We start from the raw sequence: 21,226 nt of genomic DNA on the forward strand, positions 1-21,226 counted from the left end.
GATAGCTCACTGTGGTTTTGATTTGCATTTCCCCAATTACTAGTGATGTTGAGTATCTTTTCTCTTTTTTTTTGAAGATTTACTTGAGAGAGAAAGAGAAAGAGAAAGAGAACGAGCACCAGCACCAGCACCAGCACCAGCGAGGGGAGGGACAATGGGAGAGAGACTATCACAAGCAGACTCCCTGCTGAGTGCAGAGACAGCTGGGGGCTCAATCCCAGGATCCTGATCATGACCTGAGCCAAAACAAAGAGTTGGCCGCTTAACTGACTGAGCCACCCAGGTGCCACGACCGTCTTTTCATATGCTTGTTAGCCATCTGCATATTATCTCTGGAGAAATGTGTACTGAAGTCCTTTGCCCATTTTTATTTGGGTTTTTTGTATTTTTGTTGTTGAGCTGCAGTTCTTCATTAACCCCCTATCAGAAATATGATTTGTAAATATTTTCTCCCATTCTGTAGGTTGGCTTTTCATTCTGATTGTGTTCTTAGATGTCTTAGATTTTAATGTACTCTAATTTGTTCACTTTTACTACTGTTGCCTATGCTTTTAGTGATGTATCCAGGAAATCCTAATCAAAATATAATGATATGAGAAAAATAATGTCTCTTCAATAAATGGTGTTGGGAAAACTGCATAGCTACATGGAAAAGAATGAAACTGGACCACTTAACACCATACACAAAAATAAATTCAGAATAGATTAAAGAACTAAATGTGAGAACTGAAACCATAAAAATCCTAGAAGAGAACAAAGGAAGTAACTTCTTTGACATTAGCTGTAGCAACTTCTTTCTAGGTATGTCTCCAGACACAAGAGAAACAAAATAAAAAATAAACTATTGGGACTACATCAAAATAAACTATTGGGACTACATCAAATAAAAAGCTTCTGGGTGCCTGGGTGGCTCAGTCGTTAAGCATCTGCCTTCAGCTCAGGTCATGATCCCAGGGTCCTGGGATTGAGCCCCGCATCGGGCTCCCTGCTCTGCGGGAAGCCTGCTTCTCCCTCTCTCACTCCCCCTGCTTGTGTTCCCTCTCTCGCTGTGCCTCTCTCTGCCAAATAAATAAATTAAAAATCTTAAATAAATAAATAAATAGCTTCTCCACAACAAAGGAAACAATCAACAAAACTAAAAGGCAACCTATGGAATGGGAGAAGATACTTGCAAAAGTTCTATCTGATCAGGGGTTAGCATCCAAAAATCTATAAACAACTTACTAATACCCCCCAAAACAAATAATCCATTTAGGAAATGGGCAGAAGACATGAATAGACATTTTTTCCAAAGACATACAAATGGTTAACAGACATATGAAAAGATGCTCAACATCACTGATCATCAGGGAAATGCAAATCAAAACTACAATGAAGTATCACCTCATACCTGTCAGAATATGGCTAAAATCAACAACACAAGGAACAATAGGTACTGGTGAGGATGTGGAGAAAATGGAAACCTCATGCACTGTTGGTCGGAATGCAAACTGGTGCAGCCATTATGGAAAACAGCAGAGGTTTCTCAAAGTTAAAAACACAACTACCCTGGGGCGCCTGGGTGGCTCAGTCGTTAAGCGTCTGTCTTTGGCTCGGGTCATGATCCCAGGGTCCTGGGATCGAGCCCCGCGTCCAGGCTCTCTGCTCAGCGGGAAGCCTACTTCTCCCTCTCCCATTCCTGCTTGTGTTCCCTCTCTCGCTCTGTCTCTGTCAAATAAATAAATAAAATAAAAACAGAACCACCCTATGATTCAGCAATCACAATACTAGGTATTTACCCAAAGAATACAAAAATACTAATTCAAAGGGATACATGGACCCCGATGTTCACAGCAGCATTATCTATGATAACCAAATTATGAAAACTGCCCAAGTATCCACTAATTGATGAATGGAAAAAGATGATGTGGTGTACACACCCATACACTATGGAATATTACTCAGCCATAAAAAAGAATGAAATCTTACCATTTGCAATGATATGGATGGAGCCAGAGAGTATACTGCTAAGCGATATCAGTCAGTCAGAGAAAGACAAATACTGTATGATTTCACTCATATGTGGAATTTAAGAAACCAAACAAGCAAAGGGGGGTGGGGGGAGGGGAAACCAAGAAACAGACTCTTAACTGAAGAGGACAAACTGATGGTTACCAGAAGGGAGGTGGGTCGTGGGATGGGTGAAATAGGTGATGGGGATTAAGGAATGCACTTGTGATGAACACCGAGTGATGTATGGAAGTGATGAATCAATATACTGTACACCTGAAACTAAAATTACGCTGTAATTCATGACATCTCTAATGTCATGAACCTTCCCCTCCCTATGTTTTATTCTAAGAATTTTATAACCTTTAGGTGTTATGTTTGGTGCTTGGTCCATTCTGAGTTCATTGTTCTGTAACATAATACAACTTCATTCTTCTCTACCTGGGTATCAAGGTTTCCCCAGAATCATTTGATAAAGAGATTATCCTCTCCCCCATTGTATGGTCTTGATAGCCTTGTAAAAATCATTTAACTATGTATGTGAGGTCCCTTGAGATTCTGGATGGATTTTTCTATTTCTGCAAAAAAATGCGGATTGCATCGTAATAGGGATTACATTAAATCTATAGATTGCTTTGGGTAGTATGGACATTTTATTAATTTAAAGTCTTCCAATCCATGAACATGGGATAACTTTCCATATATTTGTCTTTTTTCACTTCTTCCAGCTATTGCCTACCTGGTTGAATTTATTCCTAAGTATTTTATTCTTTCTGATGCTATTGAAAATGGAATTTTTTTTAACTTCCCTTTCAGATTGCTCATTGTTAGTATATAGAAACCCAACTGATTTGTGTGTGTTGATTTTGTATCCTGCTACCTTGCTGAATTTATAACTGTTTTCAGTGAAATCTTTAGGTTTTCTGCACAAGATCATTTCATCTCTGAAAAGAGATATTTTACTTCTTCCATTCCAATCTGGATGATGCCTTTTATTTCTTTTCCTTGCTTAATTGCTCTGACTAGTGCTTCTAGTATTATGTTGAATAAAAGTGGCAAAGTGGGCATCCTTGTCTTGTTCCTGATCGTAGAGGAAAAACTTTCATTCTTTCACCACTGAGTCTGACATTCTTTTGAAAATATGGCCCTATTAAGTTGAGGTAGTTTCCTTCTTTTTATTTTATTATTATTTTTAAATAATCTCTACACCCAACATGTGGGGCTTGAATTTACAACCACGAGATCAAGAGTCATGCACTCTACTGACTGAGCCAGTCAGGCACCCTGAGGTAGTTTCCTCCTATCGCTAGAAAAGGTGCTGTATTTTGGCAAATGCTTTTCTGCATTGGTTGAGATGACATGTGATTTTCTTTTTTAATTCTACAAATGTGATGTATTACACCGATCAATTTTCATATATTAAACCATCCTGTGTTCCTGGAATAAATAATAATTGGCTATGGTGTATAATCCTTTCAATGTACTGTTGAAGTCTGTTTGCTAATACAGTTGGCCTTTGAACAACGCAGGGGTTAGGGGAACCAACCCCTGTGCAGTTGAAAATCTCTGTATCTTGGACTCCCACAAAACTACTAATAGCCTACTGTTGACTGGAAGCCTCACTGATAACATAAGTCAACTAACTCATAGTGGTATGTTAAATGTACTATATATTGTATTTATAATAAAGTAACCTAGAAAAAAGAAAACGTTAAGAAAATTCTAAGGAGGGCGCCTGGGTGGCTCAGTTGGTTAAGCGACTGCCTTCGGCTCAGGTCATGATCCTGGAGTCCTGGGATCGAGTCCCACATCGGGCTCCCCGCTCAGCGGGGAGTCTGCTTCTCCCTCTGACCCTCTTCCCTCTCGTGCTCTCTATCTCTCATTCTCTCTCTCAAATAAATAAATAAAATCTTAAAAAAAAAAAAAGAAAATTCTAAGGAAATACACTTATAGTGTTGTACTGTAAAAAACCCAGTGATGTGGACCACACAGTTCAAACCTTTGTGGTTCGAGGATCAAATGTATTTTGAACATATTTACATCAGTATTCACCAAGGATATTGGTCTATAGTTTTATTTTCTTGTAGTTTCTTTTTCTAGCTTTGGAGTCAGCGTAATGCTCGCTTCATAGTTAGAAAGTGTTCCCTTCCTTTTCAGTTTTTTGAAAGAGTTTAAGAACTGACATTAATTCTATAAATGGCAGAATTTACCACTGAAGTCATCTGGTCAAAGGCTTTTGGTTGGGGGGTTTATTAATTCAATTTCCTTATTATAGGGCTATTCTGAATTTCTATTTCTTCATGATTCAATCTTGGTAGGTTGTGAACATAAATTATTTTAACTATGGCCCTTTCATCTGTCCAAAGAAGTATCAGGAGCTAGTTTCTTTTTTCTTTTTTTTTTTTAAGATTTTATTTATTTATTTGACAGAGAGAGAGAGAGACAGTGAGAGAAGGAACACAAGCAGGGGGAGTGTGAGAGGGAGAAGCAGGCCTCCCGCAGAGCAGGGAGCCTGAGGACCCTGGGATCATGACCTGAGCCGAAGGCAGACGCTTTAACAACTGAGCCACTCAGGCGCCCCCAGAAGCTAGTTTCTCAAACTAAAATATAGAGAAAGAATTAAAAATGGTCGCAGCAGACACAAGAAAAAAAGGTACTATTAAAATACATTTTTGGGAGCACCTGGGTGCCTCAGTCGTTAAGCGTCTGCCTTCAGCTCAGGTCATGATCCCAGGGTCCTGGGATCGAGCGCCATATCGGGCTCCCTGCTCCGCAGGAAGCCTGCTTCTCCCTCTCCCACTCCCCCTGCTTGTGTTCCCTCTCTCACTGTGTCTCTGTCAAATAAATGGATAAAATCTTTAAAAAAAAAAAAAACACATTTTTGGATGGGGCGCCTGGGTGGCTCAGTTGTTAAGTGTCTGCCTTCAGCTCAGATCATGATCCCAAGGTCCTGGGATCAAGCCCCACATCGGGCTCCTTGCTCCGCGGGAAGCCTGCTTCTCCCTCTCCCACTCCCCTTGCTTGTGTTCCCTCTCTCACTGTGTCTCTCTCTGTCAAAAAAATAAATAAAAAATCTTTAAAAAAATACATTTTTGGAAAATAACAGTTGGACCTGATTGTATTAGGGAAAAGGAGTCAAAAAGTCCTAATGTAGCATTTATCATTTATACTTTCAAATTAGAGCAACAATAATCACATACTGTACAGTAAGTCAAAAAAGTTGCAGAAAAATGTATATAATGTGAGAAGAATTTTGTGATTTAGCAAATTAATTTCTAAATATGTAAATACATACCTATTTAGACCTTCACCCACAGGTGGTTTTTGGTTATCATCTAAGTAGACTATCACTTCTTTCCTTCGAATATGCACAATATCATCCAAATTTAGATTTGTCAAATTCACATCTCCTTCAAAATAGATTGAACCATAACCTGTAAGTCAAAGCAAATAGTTAAAAACTCATCCTGTACAGAGGGCAAATAATCTATTTTATTTTCCAGCGACTAAAAAAAAAAACTTTAAACATTAATCAATATTTTTTAATTGTTTTAAAGATTTCATTTTTAAGTGATCACTACACATTGAACATGCGGCTCGAACTCACACTCCCAAAATCAAGAGTCACATGTCCCACCAAGGAGCCAGCCAGGCTGCCTTAAACATTAATCAAATCACCCAGCAATACCATCAATGGGTTATTTCATCCATAATATGTATCACAGGATGATATCAAAACCAGTTATCTTGTTTAATATCTACATTTCTACTGCACTTATCTTCAAAACAGTTTTCTTAAATCTCTTCCGAGTATCTGTACTACTGCTACATAAACAACCCTTACTTAGTACCTAGCTTGCAGAATGAGCTAAAATGCTGGAGAGTCCTAAAATACAATATAGCAAGGTAAGATTTTTTTCCCCAAGAAAATTTATCTGTATTAATTAATAATATGAAGCTGAATCTAAATATTATTCATCTCTTATTACTCAATTTTCTTAGTATTTTCTTGCTGTTTATAGTATTTTCTTTAAATGAGCAAATAGTTACAAAAGAATGTTATATGGTTCTAGTCTTTTGTTACTTGTCAATCAAAGGGTCTTCTATGCAGGTCAAGGTGGGTCCAAACAGAAAAAAAATGGATTCAGCTATCAAGAACTTCTTTCACTTAATTACAAAAATAAGATGCAGATCTTTGGCCTAAATACTATAAACTCCTAAGCTCACACTCACCTTTACGACCAATAGTGAAGTCTGAGACAATGCACTCTCCTTTTTCATTGGTAATTTTAGCAAGATCATCCATAGATGGAATAGTATAGTAACCAACCTTAGTGAGAACAATACCTATGACAAAAGAAACAGAAAATATAATATTAATTGTAATTGTCCTTACGTAGATGAATTTTCATATTTAAGTTTCCTTTTTAAAAAGAATAATTTTTAAAATAATCTGAAATAATCCATAACTAAATTATTAAGAGAAAATACATAGGAATAAAGCATCTTTCCAAACTATTACTTAAGATTTTATTTAGCACATGAGCAGGGTGGAAGGGGGCAGAGGGAGAGGGAGCAGACAACTCCCTCCTAAGCAGTGGGCTAGACACAGGGCTCGATCCCAGGACCCTGAGATCATGACCTGAGCCGAAGACAGACACTTAATCGACTGAGCCCACCAAACTGGTTTTCTGAGACACTATTCCTAGGAGGAACTGCGCTTTTTAGAAAAAGGTTCCTAGTCAAGTAAGTTTGGGGAAACATGAACATGATAGTATGTTACAGGCTCTGAGAACTTGAAAAATAATTAAGTCTAATAATCAAGCCTTAACCCAGTGTTTTTCCATACTTAATCACAGATGTTTTCATATGGCACTCATTAACATACTGCACTATGAAAGGCATTCCATAAGAAGAATTCTGAGAAAAGCCTATTTAATCCATTTTTCTTTTATTCTATACAAAACCCAACATGGAAAAAACCTGCACTGATTCAGTGGTAGAGGCAGAACTATAACGCCAAACTCAATATTTAAAAAAAAAAAAATTTATTTGAGAGAGCGAGCGAGCCAGCATGTATTCAGGAGGGAGGGAGCGCAAAGGGAGAGAGAGAATCCCAAGCAGACTCCCCACTGAGCACAGAGCCTGACTGTGGGCTCGATCCCACGACCCTGAGGTCATAACCTGAGCCAAAATCAAGAGTTGGACACTTAACCGGCTAAGCCACCCCGGTGCCCCACGAAAGGAATTTTAAATTGGAAGGTGACAAACAAGGTCAATGAGAAAAATAAGAATAAAAAAAATCTAGACTGGGTATTTGAAAAACAGATGTAGTATCAAAATAATTTCATGTAGATATACACAAATATAGATACTTGGATTCTTAATGTGAAAATATACAGTTGTTTCCTCAGGGCACCAAGTGACCGGAAGATCTATATGAAGGCACTAAGATAATTAGAGGCAGAAAAATTTCACAGACACTTCAAGAATAACTATAAAACAATCCAAATGTTCACTAACAGAGAACAGATAAACCAAGTGTAGCATATATATAATAATGGAATATCACTCAGCAATAAAAAAGAATGAACTGTTGATATATCAGGGATGGAATCTCAAAAATATAGAGTCAAAAAGAGTATAGATAGTATGATTCCATTTATATAAAGTTCAAGAATAAGCAAAAACTAGTCTATGTGAAAGAGACTGGACTGCAGTCGACTTCTGGTAATGGGGACATAAAAAAACTTTCCACTTTCCATTATATATACCAAGTATATATGTCAAAATTCATTGAAATAAACACTTAAGATCTGTTTACTTCACTACATATAAATTGTATCTCAGTAAAAAAAAGGAATGAGATTACACTCATCAAAGCCCAAATGTGATATTATGTCAACACAGAAAAAATGACAAGCTGGGTGCCCGGCTGGCTCAGTCAGTGGAGCACGTGACTCTTGATACCGGGTTGTAAGTTTGAGCCCCAAGCTGAATGTAGAGATTACTTAAAAATAAAATCTTCAGGGGCACCTGGGTGGCTCAGTTGGTTAAGTGTCTGCCTTCGGCTCAGGTCATGATCCCAGGGTCCTGGGATCAAGCCCTGTGTTGGGCTCTCTGCTGAGCGGGGAGCCTGCTTCTCCCTCTCCCCCTCCTTGTGCTCTGTCAAAGAAAGAAATAAAATCTTAAAAAAAAAAAAAATCAAACAAAACATAGGTGAAAAGTGTTTAAATGTTAACGTCTATAAAATGTAATAAAGACATGGGGCGCCTGGGTGGCTCAGTCGTTAAGTGTCTGCCTTCGACTCAGGTCATGATCCCAGGGTCCTGGGATAGAGTCCCGCATCAGGCTCCCTGCTCCACGGGAAGCCTGCCTTTCCCTCTCCCACTGCCCCTGCTTGTGTTCCTGCCCTCTCTCTCTCCGTGTTAAATAAATAAAATCTGTAAAAACAAAAAAAAGTAATAAAGACATTTAATTAAAGTTCAGGTAGCTGACTTCCAGCAAATTGAAAATCTGTGAAAAGTAAGAGGTCTCAAATGACTGGTAAAACATTACCCATGTATCAATTTGTATCTGACCTGCTGGATGCATATGGTAAGTATTATTTTCTATTTCTTCTCGGTCATCCTGCAGTGACTCCTCATGAAAAGAGGTCTCTTCACTGCTTCCTTCCAGCCCATTTCGCAAGGCAGCACGCATGTTTAATGCAACAATGGTATCATCCACACTGCTGCTGCTGTTGTGTTTATTTCCAGCACTCTCTGGGGTTTGAGGAATGGGTTTGGCAATAGGGTTAGTATAAAAATGTGACACAAGAGAATCATCATCTCCATCCTGCTGATGGTTCTCATCAACAGGTTTGCTCAGGAAACTGAATCTGAAAAATAGAAAGAAACAAATGGTATCTTAGCCCTTTATAACAATGATAACAGCCAACCCTCACTGAACCTTTACTGAGTAATTCTACATATTAAAAATATATTTAAACTGACAGAGAAAAATAAAATAACTTGCCCAAATTAAAAAAACTCTAAGTGCTAGAGTTGGGATTTTAACACAGGAAATCTGGCTGTAGATTACATGATCTATTTTCATGATCAGATCACAACTCATCTACTTTCATGAATGAATGAATCTGAGCATCCCAATTTTTAGTTAAAAAAAAAGAAAAAAGGCATTCTACTATATAAGGTCAAAGAGTGGTGAATTTCAAACAAAAAATTTTAGATTTTTAATATTATCATCAGCAAGGTATTATGCTTCATTAAGGAAACATTAAATTAGAATTTTATCCAAGGAAGAAAAAAAACCCCGCAGGAGCGCAAGGGATGTATATAGAATTTTTCACTGAGGCATTATTTTGAATGTAAGAATACCAAAACAGGGGCTCCTGGGTGGCTCAGTCTTTAAGTGTCTGCCTTCAGCTCAGGTCGTGATCCCAGGGTCCTGGGATCGAGCCCCGCCACTGGGCTCCCTGCTCAGCGGGAAGCCTGCTTCTCCCTCTCCCACTCCCCCTGCTTGTGCTCCCTCTCTGTCAAATAAATAAAATCTTCAAAAAAAAAAAAAAGATTACCAAAATAATCTAAATGTCCTCCAATGGGGAACTAATTATCATATATTCACAAAGACGGCTATTAAAGTCATTAAAAAAGACAGGCAGAGGGGCGCCTGGGTGGCTCAGTCGTTAAGCATCTGCCTTCGGCTCAGGTCATGATCCCAAGCTCCTGGGATCAAGCCCCGCATCAGGCTCCCTGCTCCATGGAAAGCCTGCTTCTCCCTCTCCCACTCCCCCTGCTTGTGTTCCCTCTCTCGCTGTGTCTCTGTCAAATAAATAAATAAAATCTTTTTTTTTTAAAAGAGGCAGATATATTGATATAGAAATGCATTTAAAATAAGTGGAAATAAGCAGGCTATAAAATATTCTGTCATGCCTAGTCTCTACAATGTATCTATATAAATAAATTTCTAAACTGTAAGAATATACATCAAACTATTAAGGATTATTGTGTATATTTCTACTTCCTCCTTTATACACTTATATACTTATTTTTTTGGTGTAGTTACAATGACTATGCATCAGTTTGATAATTATCACAAATAAGACATCCCTTATTTTAAAGGGGGGAAAGGGGTGTCAAATGTATGAGAACCCTGTCCAAAATGACACATGGATATCAAAATAATTACGTAGAACTGAATCAGAAGATCTCCAATAATTTTAAGGTCTAAAGTACTCAAAAAGCAAAAACATGATTAATTTCTAGGTGCTATTATCTGTAATACTATGCCACATTCACCAAACTTCATAAATTTTCATAAATAAATAAATTCCAAGCTCAGAATCTCTTCAAAATGAGAACAGGGTGCTCTACTAGAACAACCCAAAACAAAATTCGGTTTACCTCTCCCCATTTTCTGGATAATCAGATGGTGAAGCTAGATCTTCTGAGTCACGATTAACAGGAGAGAAGAGATTGCTATTGTTAAGGTTTTTCAAAACCAACTTCTTAATGCTCTTCCTATAAAGAGACCAAAGGGGGGAAAAAAAAAACAAAAAAACCTCAGGCACACATAATTACATAACTAACATTATCTTAAAAACTAGTCAAAAAGAGCATTCTTGTTCGGCTCTTACATATCTAAAAATGACCTAACAAGTTCAACTCACAATGTTTAATACATAACCAGAATATAAGGTCTCAAATATATTACACTCTAGTGTTGGAAGAATAACCTAAGTATATTCAAAACAAAGTGGGAGGGCGCCTGGGTGGCTCAGTTGGTTGGGCGACTGCCTTCGGCTCAGGTCATGATCCTGGAGTCCCGGGATCAAGTCCAGCATCGGGCTCCCTGCTCAGCAGGGAGTCTGCTTCTCCCTCTGACCCTCTTCCCTCTCGTGCTCTCTATCTCTCATTCTCTCTCAAATAAATAAATAAAATCTTAAAAAAAAAAAAAGTGGGAAATCTCCTTGAAAACAGTCCTCCTTCTGTGAACCCTGAATATTATACCCAGACACTAGTTAACCCATCATACTATGTCTTATATTTCAATTACTTCTTTAAATAACTTCTTCGTCTTTAAACATTTTCTTCCTTTCTTGACAGTCAGGATTCATGACTGTCTCCTCACAGAACCTGGCGTGCTGCCTTGAAGAAAATAGGAAAGAGGCATTTGCTGATTAAGATTTCTTTTTTAAAGATGACGAGAAAGAAAAGGAGAAAAAACCCTGACATCCAATGATGCAAATTTCAGGTGTACATACAGTAGGTTTACTTAAGGCAAAAACCTCTATCATATATAAGCTTCATAGAGGAGATCTCTTATCCAACCTCCACTTAAAAACTCCCTGGATTGGGGCGCTTAGGTGGCTCAGTCGTTAAGCATCTGCCTTCGGCTCAGGTCATGATCCCAGAGTCCTGGGATCAAGCCCCGCATCAAGCTCCCTACTTGGCGGGGAGTCTGCTTCTCCCTTTACCACTTCCCCTGCTTGTGTTCCCTCTCTCGCTGTGTCTGTCAAATAAATAAATAAAATCTTAAAAAAAAAAAAAAGCTCCCTGGATTAACTAATGTGCTCTATTCCCTATTTAAAAAAACAAACTACAGGGGCGCCTGGGTGGTTCAGTCAGTTAAGCATCCACCTTCAGCTCAGGTTATGATCCCAGGATCCTGGGATTGAGCACAGCATCAGGCTCTCCGCTCAGTGGGGAGTCTGCTTCTCCCTCTCCTTTGCCCCCCACCCGCTCCATTTCTCTGTGTCAAATAAATTTAAAAAATCTTAAAAAAAAAAAAAACTACATGAGGCACCTAGATGACGAAGTTGGTTAAGTGTCCGACTCCTGGCTTCAGCTTGGATCGTTACCTCAGGGTCTTGAGTCCACTTGGGACTGCCCCTCCCTCCTGCGCATGTGCTCTCTCTCTCTAATAAATTGTTCAAAAAATAATTAAAAAACAAACTACAAGTAGCAGACCACTCTTGTTTATTTCTAATCTCAACAACTGAGTTATATGGTTAACAATCATCAGTAGCATTTGTTCCAAACGCATGCATGCTAGTTATACTTATTATAATGACATAAATATATATTAAATAAGCCAATGAAATAAGCACTTGACAATAAAGAATTGTTATTTCCATGAAAATTAAAACTTGCCTTCCTATTAATGACAGCCTGGGTGATGCCAACCAATCTTCCCAGAGAGGATAACTAGAAAACCCAGAGCTCTCTTAGGTGTCAAGAGCCAGCAAGATAGTAAAAAAGGACCGAGCCAGCACTGAAGGGCATTGGCACAGCAAGGTGTCTGTCATTCAGGGTTGCTTTTTTCCTGGCACCTTTTCTGATTCCAAGAGGAAGGTTAAGAGGCAGTTGGTCTGCTTGACAGTCTTAAAGGACTAGAGAGACAGAAACTGGAGTCTAGAGCCACCAAGAGGTTGGGGGCACTAGTGAATGCTGCTTGTTCTGTGTTGAGACCTGGAAAATCTCTACCCCAGGAGTTAAGAGAGAACTAAAAGTAAAAAACATAAAATCACAAGTTCAACTTTCACTCATCTCAATAAGCACCTACCATAAAAAAGTAAAAATTCTCTGAAAGTCAGGGATGCCTGAGTGGCTCACAGTCAGTTAAGTGTCTGTCTTTGGCTCAGGTCATGATCCCAGGATCCTGGGATTGAACCCCGTGTTGGGTTGGGTTCCCTGCTCAGTGGGGAATCTGCTTCTCTCTCTCTCTCTGCCCCTCCCCCCAGCTCATGCTCTAATAAATAAAATATAAAAAGAAAAAAAATCTCTGAAATTATCATCTTTGAAGTCTAATTACTGCCATTAACAATTATGAAAATATAGTAACTAAAATAAAACAATTTTTTAAGAAGACACAAAACGAGACAAGGTATTTCTTCAAAGAAAATAAATTGCCAATAAGCAAATGGTAAGATATTCAACATTATTAGTCATAAAGGTAATGCAAATTATAAGCATGAAATACCTCTTCACACCCACTAAGATGGCTATAATAAACAAAAGAGATAATACTAAGTGCTGACAAGAAAATGGAGAAAATGGAAACCTGCATTGCTGTTGGGAATGTAAAATGGTGCAGCTGTTGTAGAAACAGTCGATAGCTCCTCAAAAAGTTAAATATAGAATTAATGTATGACCAAACAATTCCAATTCTAGATATATATTCAAAATAACTGAAAACAGGGAGTCAAAAAGATACTCGTACGCCAATGTTCATAACAGCACTATTCACATAGCTAAAAGATGGAAACAACCCAAATGTCCATCAACAGATGAATGGATAAACACAATGTGGTATATCCAAAGAATGGAATATTATTCAGCCTTAAAAAGAATGAAGTTTTAAAAATATTTTATTTATTTGAGAGAGAAGAGCATGTTTGAGAGAGCACCAGCAGGGGAAATGCAAAGGGAGAGGGAGAAGCAGACTCCCTGCTGAGCAGGAAGCCTGACACAGGGCTCAATCCCAGGATCCTGGGTTCATGACCTGAGCCACAGGCAGATAGATGCTTAACCAACTGAGCCATCCAGATGCCCCAAGAAATGAAGTTTTGATACATGCTACAACATCATAAATATTAAGAACATTATGCCAAGTAAAATAATCCAGACATGAAAAGAATAAATATTGTATGACTCCCCTTGTATTCCCTAAAATAAACAAATTCACGCAGACAGAAAGCAATAAAGAGGTTAACGGGGACTGGAATGAGAAAACAGAGAATTACTGTATGTGCATTTTTTTTTAAAGATTTTATTTATTTATTTGACAGAGAGAGAGAAAGCAAGAGCAGAAATACAAGCAGGGGGTGGGAGAGGGAGAAGGAGGCTTCCTGCCAAGCAGGGAGCCCAATGTGGGACTCGATCCCAGGACTCTGGGATCATGACCTGAGCCGAAGGCAGACGCTTAATGACTGAGCCACCCAGGCACCCTGCATGTGCATTTTTAACATAAAATTTATCACTTTAACCATTTTTATATGCATTTTACCACAGTAAGAAATAATAATTTAAAAAAAAACCTTAAGTAAATACAAGTGATTCAGACACATGTTTGTAAAGGCTGTTAAATATTAAAATGGATAAAATAAGGGAGGCCTTGGTGGCTGTCAGTTAAGCATCTGCCTTCAGCTCAGGTCATGATCCCAGAGTCCCCAGGATCAAGCCTGGAGTCAGGCTCCCAGCTCAGCAGGGAGTCTGCTTCTTCCTCTGACCCTCCCCCATCTCATGCTCTCTCTCAAATAAATAAATCTTTTTAAAAAATGGATAAATTTAGGAAAACTGTAGATGTGTTCATTTTTTATTATATTAGAATTTAAGGAAATAAAGTAACCAAAATATCCAAACAAACAAAAAAAGGGGAAAAATCAGTATGAATATAAAAGACCTAAATGATTAGCAAGTTTGGTCTAATTCAAGATCACCATACCCAACAACTATAAAATACATATTCTTTTCAAGTGAAAATGGAGTATTTATGAAAACTAGCCGTATGCTGGACCATTAAAGCAAGCCACAAAATCCAAAGACTCAAAATCACCTGGAATACCGTTTTTGCCCATAAGCTAGAAATCATTAACAAAATGATCACTTAAAAATCTCATGTTAAGGGGAGCTCAGTTGGTTAAACTGCCTTCGGCTCAGGTCATGATCCTGGAGTCCCAGGATTGAGTCCTACATCAGGGTCCCTGCTCAGCAGGGAGTCTGCTTCTCCCTCTGACCGTCCCCCTCTCATGCTCTCTCTCTCTCTCAAATAAATAAATAAAGTCTTAAAAAAAAAATCTCATGTTAGGAATTTACACTCGTATATAACCTAAGGCTCAACACCCTGGCCATAAAAATCAGAAAGAATTTTATTAGCATGTATAATCATTATCTGAATGGTAAGAGTACTCCGTATCAAAACTTAGAGAATACAAATACAGCTGAACTAAAGAAAAAAATTTTTTAAAGATTTATTTTTTTGAGAGAGAATGAGAGATAGAGAGCACGAGAGGGAAGAGGGTCAGAGGGAGAAGCAGACTCCCTGCTGAGCAGGGAGCCCGATGTGGGACTCGATCCCAGGACTCCAGGATCATGACCTGAGCCGAAGGCAGTCGCTTAACCAACTGAGCCACCAGGCGCCCTAAAGGAAAATTTTTATCTTTAAATGCATATATCTGGGAAGAAGGAAGGCTGAAAATCAAAAAGCTACGCATCCACTTAGAAAAAGGACAAAAAATTAAATACCAAAAAAAGGGGAGGGGGAAAGGAAGGAACTAAAGACAAAATGAAGTGAAATGTTGGTGAAAATATAAAATTAAAAATTACTAAAATAGAAAACAATCAGAAATGGGAGCATCAATAAAAGCCAAATGTTAGTTCTTTGAAATCATCAATAAAATGGAAGATCCCTAACCAGACTGAGAAAAAGGGAAGGCATAAAAAAAACCCTTGTCAGAAATGAAAATGAGGATAACTCCATAGATTCTACTGAAATGAAAAAGACAGTAAGGATACTTTTTAACTTTATTCCATAAATTCAAAATTTTAGTTGAATATAAAAACATAACTTGCCAAAAGTTAATGCAAAAAATTAAAAGCTTAATAGCCCTATTAACTTTTATATAAATTAATTTTTTTTAAAGGTTTTATTTACTTATTTGAGAGAGAGAGAGAGCCCAAGAGGGGGTAGGGTTAGAGGGAGAAGCAGACTCCCCGCTGAGCAGGGAGCCCGATGCGGGAATTCGATCCTCATGACCTGAGCCGAAGGCCGTCGCTTAACCAACTGAGCCACCCAGGCACCCTATATAAATTAATAATTAAGAGAAAACCCAAACCAAAAACAAGCCTTACTACAAATATGACTTCAGGACCCTATGTCTTCACTGGTACCCACATTTATTGAAAACAAAAACCCAAAAAAAGGGCCTATCTTACCATAAACTCTTCCAGAAAATAGAAAAAATACTCCCCAATTTGTTTATAAGGTCAGCATAAACTTTATAACAAAACCAGGTAAGAAAGGAACATTCACGCCAATCTAAGTGATGAACACAATGGCAAAAAACTCCTGAACAGAATTTTACACAGTGAATCCTAACAAGCAAGGAAGTTACCAAACACTATCAGAGCCTGTGTGGGAAGAACTTGGGAGAAACGTAAAAGGGCCTCCACCAGCCAGAGATGGGACAACTTGGCAATCATAAAAAACACCAGATCCAGTGGACTAAAGCACAGGAGCCAGGGTGGGGGACCGATTATAATATTTCACAAGGGGCAATCCCTTCAGGTCCCCTCCCTCCTTAGGAGCTTTGTACTATCACTTTTGCTATTGCTCAATAAATTGCTCAATAAACCTTGCTTTGCTGCTCCCCCAACAAAAAAATTCACATGAAGAATATACTTACAACTAGAAGACAAGGAATCAACATAAAACGTTAAGAATAGTGCCAGGCAAAAGCGAAGAGGACCAGATCAGGAATATCAAATTAGACAGGTACAAACAGAAGTATAGAAACACTATTGTGGTAAAGCAAACCTATGTGACTTCAAAGACTAGATTTATTTCCACAATGAAATACTTCATAAGTAAAAATAAGCGGCAGATTCATGTATTTTGCCACAGTTATGTCACTGCCCTCAACTGGCTTATAGGAATATAGCTATAAAGGTACACAGGAATAAAATTGACTTTATATATTGAACTTGTATCCCACAAACCTTGCTACATTTACTAGTGCATAATTGACGTACAGTAAACTGCACATACTATATTATACAATTTGATAAGCCCTGACCTCTGTATACACCAGTGAAACCATTATCACAAACCAGAAAAACAACATAGTCATCATACCGAAATGTTTCCTCATACTCCTTGTATGAACCTTCCAAAATCTCTTCCTCTACCATCGCCAGACAATGACTTGTATTTTCTAGTATTTTAAGTAAATGGAAAAGAGCTCTAATTTGGTAAATACATGATAGAATACCATTCGGTCAAGTTAAGTCGTGTCTGAAACAATCATTCAAAAGAATACTGGAGGGGCGCCTGGGTGGCTCAGTTGGTTAAGCGACTGCCTTCGGCTCAGGTCACGATCCTGGAGTCCTGGGATCGAGTCCCGCATCGGGCTCCCTGCTCCACGGGGAGTCTGCTTCTCCCTCTGACCCTCCCCCCTCTCGTACTCTCTCTCAATCTCTCTCTCAAATAAATAAAAATCTTAAAAAAAAAGAATACTGGAAAATAAATATTCACTTAAAAAAAATAGGCATACTTAAAACCAGAAACATAGCAAAATATTCCCTCTGCCCAACAGTCCTCCCTATCCCTCTTTTTTATTTTTATTTTTTTAAAGTAATCTCTATGCTCGGGGTGCCTGGGTGGCTCAGTTGTTAAGCGTCTTGCCTTCAGCTCAGGTCATGATCCCAGGGTCCTGGGATCGAGCCCCGCATTGGGCTCCCTGCTCAGTGGGAAGCCTGCTTCTCCCTCTCCCACTCCCACTGCTTGTGTTTCCACTCTCGCTGTCTCTCTGTCAAATAAATAAATAAAATATTTAAAATAATAATAAAATAATAATAATCTCTATGCTCAACGTGGGGCTCGGAACTCACAACCCTGAGATCCAAAGTCACATGCTTCACTGACTGAGCCAGCCAGGTGCCCCTCCCTCCTCACTTTAAACATCCTCAGAGCAGCTTTCCTTCATCATTCTCCCCCACAGTGGCAATCTCTACCACTCCTCTCTGTCACTTGTCTCACTTGTGCTGTCAACATCTCCCCTCCCCTCACAGACTGAATTCAGTGATGGAGGAATGTGTCTTGTTAATAGCTGCATTCCCAATGCCTACCACACTTGGGACTTAGTAGTTACTTGATAAATGTTTGTTGAATGAAGGAAGGAACAGATGAATCAAAGAATATTTTCAAATTACCATTCAGAGTAAGTAAAATACTGGCTTGCTCTATAGTAACTTTCCTCTGACTAGTATGAAAAGGCAGAAGGAAAAGACACGGCACTGATAAGGTTCTCACACTGTCAATCTACCAAATTCATCTTTCAGAGCAAACAGAATACTGTTCTAGGGGTAGCCATACTCCTGAAGTCCTTCATGAATCCTTTACCTTCTGTGGTACGATATGGGAACTGTTTACAGAGCTATAAAGTGATAGCCCAAGGCCTGGTTAGGAAGTGAATAGGGGCATATGCCATTTCCTTTAGATAGTTAAATACAGTTAAGATTAAATTCTAGATTCTAACAAGGTGAGAGGATAAACTCAAAAGACTTTTCCAATCTCCATCCCCTCTTATCTGTTGGCTTAGATGACCTCCATCTCTTATAGGGAGCCCCTCGATCCTATAACTGGGATTCTATACTCTTACTTAGCTCCTTTATGCCTCCTAAGATGCATTCTTTTTCTTTTTTTACCCAAGATTTATTTTTAAATAATCTCTATACCCAACATGGGGCAAAGGTACCTACCTATATAGAGCTTATGTTCCAGAGGGAAAAAACAGATGAAAAATATAAAAAAAAAATAAATTTTATTAGAAGGTAGGAGGAAAAAAGAGAAAAGATGATAAGAATGTGGGGAATGCTGACAAGAGAAAAGATGGGGTGCAATTTTAAACAGACGGGTTAGAGTAGTCTTCGTTGAGGGGATATGTGAGTAAACAGTGAGAATTAATATATGGACTTACGGGGAGAAGTGTTCCAGGCAAAGAGAACAAGTATGGCAAAGACTGAAAGGCAAGAGCATGCCTTTCCTGTCCTAACAGCGGCAAGGAAGCACTAAAATCAGAGTGGAGTAAACAACAGAGAGTAGTAGATGTCTTCACAAGGAAGTTACCAAACAAGATCAGATCTTACAGCACCTTACACACCACTGTAAGGAATTTGGCCTTTACCCTGAGTAAAATATGAACCACCACAGGATTTTGGACAGAAAAGTGACATGATATGCCTTACACTTCAAAGAGACCACTGTGCTGGCTATATTTAGGACAGAACGCAAAGGGGTAAGGGTAAAGCTGGAAAGATCAGGAGAATATTGTAGTAATTCAGTCAAGAGATGATGATGGGTTTGAGGGGCGCCTGGCTGGTTCAACTGGTGGAGCATGTGACTCTTGATCTCAGGGTTGAATTCAAGCCCCACACTGTGTATAGAGATTACTTAAAAATAAATCTTGGGGGAAAAAAAAAGAAAAAGAAAGATGATGATAGCTTGGATCAGGGTAGTTACTAACAGTGAAAGTGGTAAATTGGTCAGATACTAGGTAATTTTTGAAGGTTCAACAAAGAAGATTTGCTGATGCTTCAGATGTGGGATATATGAAAGAAGTCAAGGATGATTCCAAAGTTTCTGGCCTGAACAACTAGAATGATGGAAACACAGTTATCTGAGATAGGGAAGGCTATGGATGGAACAGGTGTGAGGTAGAAGATGAGGAGTTCAGTGTTGGCCATGTTAATTTTGAAATAAATATCTTTTAGACATCCAAGTGGAGATGTTGGGTGGGGCTGGGTATAAAAATCTGGAGTTTGGGAGAACAGTCTGGGGTGGAGATAAAAGGTTAGAAATCATCAGACTATAAATGACTATAAATGACATATAAAGCTATGAAACTAAATTAAATCACTCTGGGAGACAGTAAAGAAAATGTGATCAAGAACTAAGCTCAGAGGCATTCCAATTTTAAAAGGCTGAGAAGAGGAACCAGCGAAGTAGACAGAAGGAGCAACCAATACAGTAGGAAGAAAATCAGGGGCTATGGGGTTCCTGCAAGCCAATTGAAGAATCAAGGAAGAGAGATGAACTCTTCTAAAATAGTTCTGATCCACGAAGCAAAGACTGTTGAGAGGAAGAATGCAGAAGTGGAAGCCAGGAAGGGGATAGAGGTGGTATTATTAGCAAAATGTATACCTTCCCACCCTAATCCTTTCTGTGCCAAAAAAATTCCTAAATACTGGGACATAAACATGAATAATACACTGTCCCTGACTTCAAAATAGTCCAATTATGTGCTAAGAAATATATAAAATTGGACTTTCCATTTTTTCTGAAGCACCAGTCCACTGTGTGTGTGTGTGTGTGTGTGTGTGTGTATGTATATTTCTTTTAAAGATTTTATTTATTTAAGAGAGAGTGAGCGTGAGCTGGAAGGAGAGGGAGAGGAAAACAGGCTCCGTACATAAAATTATGTAGAGATATTCTTAATTGGTTTGGCCAATATAAGTTTTAAGAAAAAAGTGTCTTCTGCTTAAAATTATGTAAGCACTAAAATCTCAAAATAAAACAAAAAAACATGCATATAGTAAAACAGTAAAAATATTTTTATGTTAACCATGGTTATCCTTGAAGAACTATCAGGCCACTTTTATTATTTGTGATATTCTCTATTTTTCAAATTAAAAACAGGGGTGCCTGGGTGGCTCAGCCGGTTAAGGGTCTGACTTGGTTTTGGCTCAGGCCACTATCTCATGGGTCACAGGATAGAGCCCTGGGTCGAGCTTCCAGGGTTTGGGTTCTGTGCTCAGTGGGGAGTCTGCTTGAAGATTCTCTCCCTCCACCCCTTCCCCTACTCGAGCATGTCCATGCTCTCTTTCTCCCTCTAAAATAAATAGATAAATAGATAAATCTTTAAGCAAACAAAAACCTAAGCTTACATCATTTGTACTACATTTAGGTAAATACATATTATTTTGTACTTAGTTTAAATTAATATTTACTTTTAATTTATGTTAACAAAAATAAACTCACTTGGGCATGAATGCTCCATTGGCTAAGGATGGCTCATCGTCATCTAGCCCATCGAAGAGATGTGACTTGGCCGTGCCTGTTGTTTGTAAAGCCTTTGGTCGAACTCTGGTGGCAGGGCGGGGTGTTAGTTTATAATGAGTAGGTGTAGTGAGAGCCTTCTGGGCTGCTGGATTTGTTGGTTTCAATCTCTGAAAAACAAAAGCATCAAGGAAAATTCCAGTTTAACTCAAATGCATTATTTGGCCTTAAAAAAAAAATCTTAAGAACAGAGTTCAATATCTTTGCCATTTATCCAATTAGATACCTCTGTTTATTTTTCAACTAAACCAAAAATCTTAAACTTCAAAATAAACTGAGATGCACCCATGAATTAATACTCAACTTCTGTCCAATCCAAATCACTCTTTAAAAAATGGTTATTAGCTGGCATTTATTCAGCATTTAGTAAACATTGGTAGTTGCCATGAGTCAAACACTA

General features: G+C 38.5%; 1 protein-coding gene across 1 annotated transcript in view; it reads right to left on the reverse strand.

Moving 5' to 3' along the window:
* NUP98 (nucleoporin 98 and 96 precursor) overlaps positions 1-21,226 on the reverse strand; it is a 120,085-nt gene that overhangs the window by 42,414 nt on the left and 56,445 nt on the right. Inside the window, exons 14-18 of the mRNA XM_035722711.1 lie at positions 20,749-20,936; positions 10,395-10,511; positions 8,571-8,869; positions 6,223-6,336; positions 5,285-5,423 (exon numbers count right to left, since the gene is read on the reverse strand). Coding sequence (XP_035578604.1) covers positions 5,285-5,423; positions 6,223-6,336; positions 8,571-8,869; positions 10,395-10,511; positions 20,749-20,936 — 857 coding nt within the window. The remainder of the gene's footprint in view (positions 1-5,284; positions 5,424-6,222; positions 6,337-8,570; positions 8,870-10,394; positions 10,512-20,748; positions 20,937-21,226) is intronic.

This window comes from Zalophus californianus, chromosome 11 (assembly GCF_009762305.2).
Source record: "Zalophus californianus isolate mZalCal1 chromosome 11, mZalCal1.pri.v2, whole genome shotgun sequence".
Lineage (NCBI taxonomy): Eukaryota > Metazoa > Chordata > Mammalia > Carnivora > Otariidae > Zalophus > Zalophus californianus.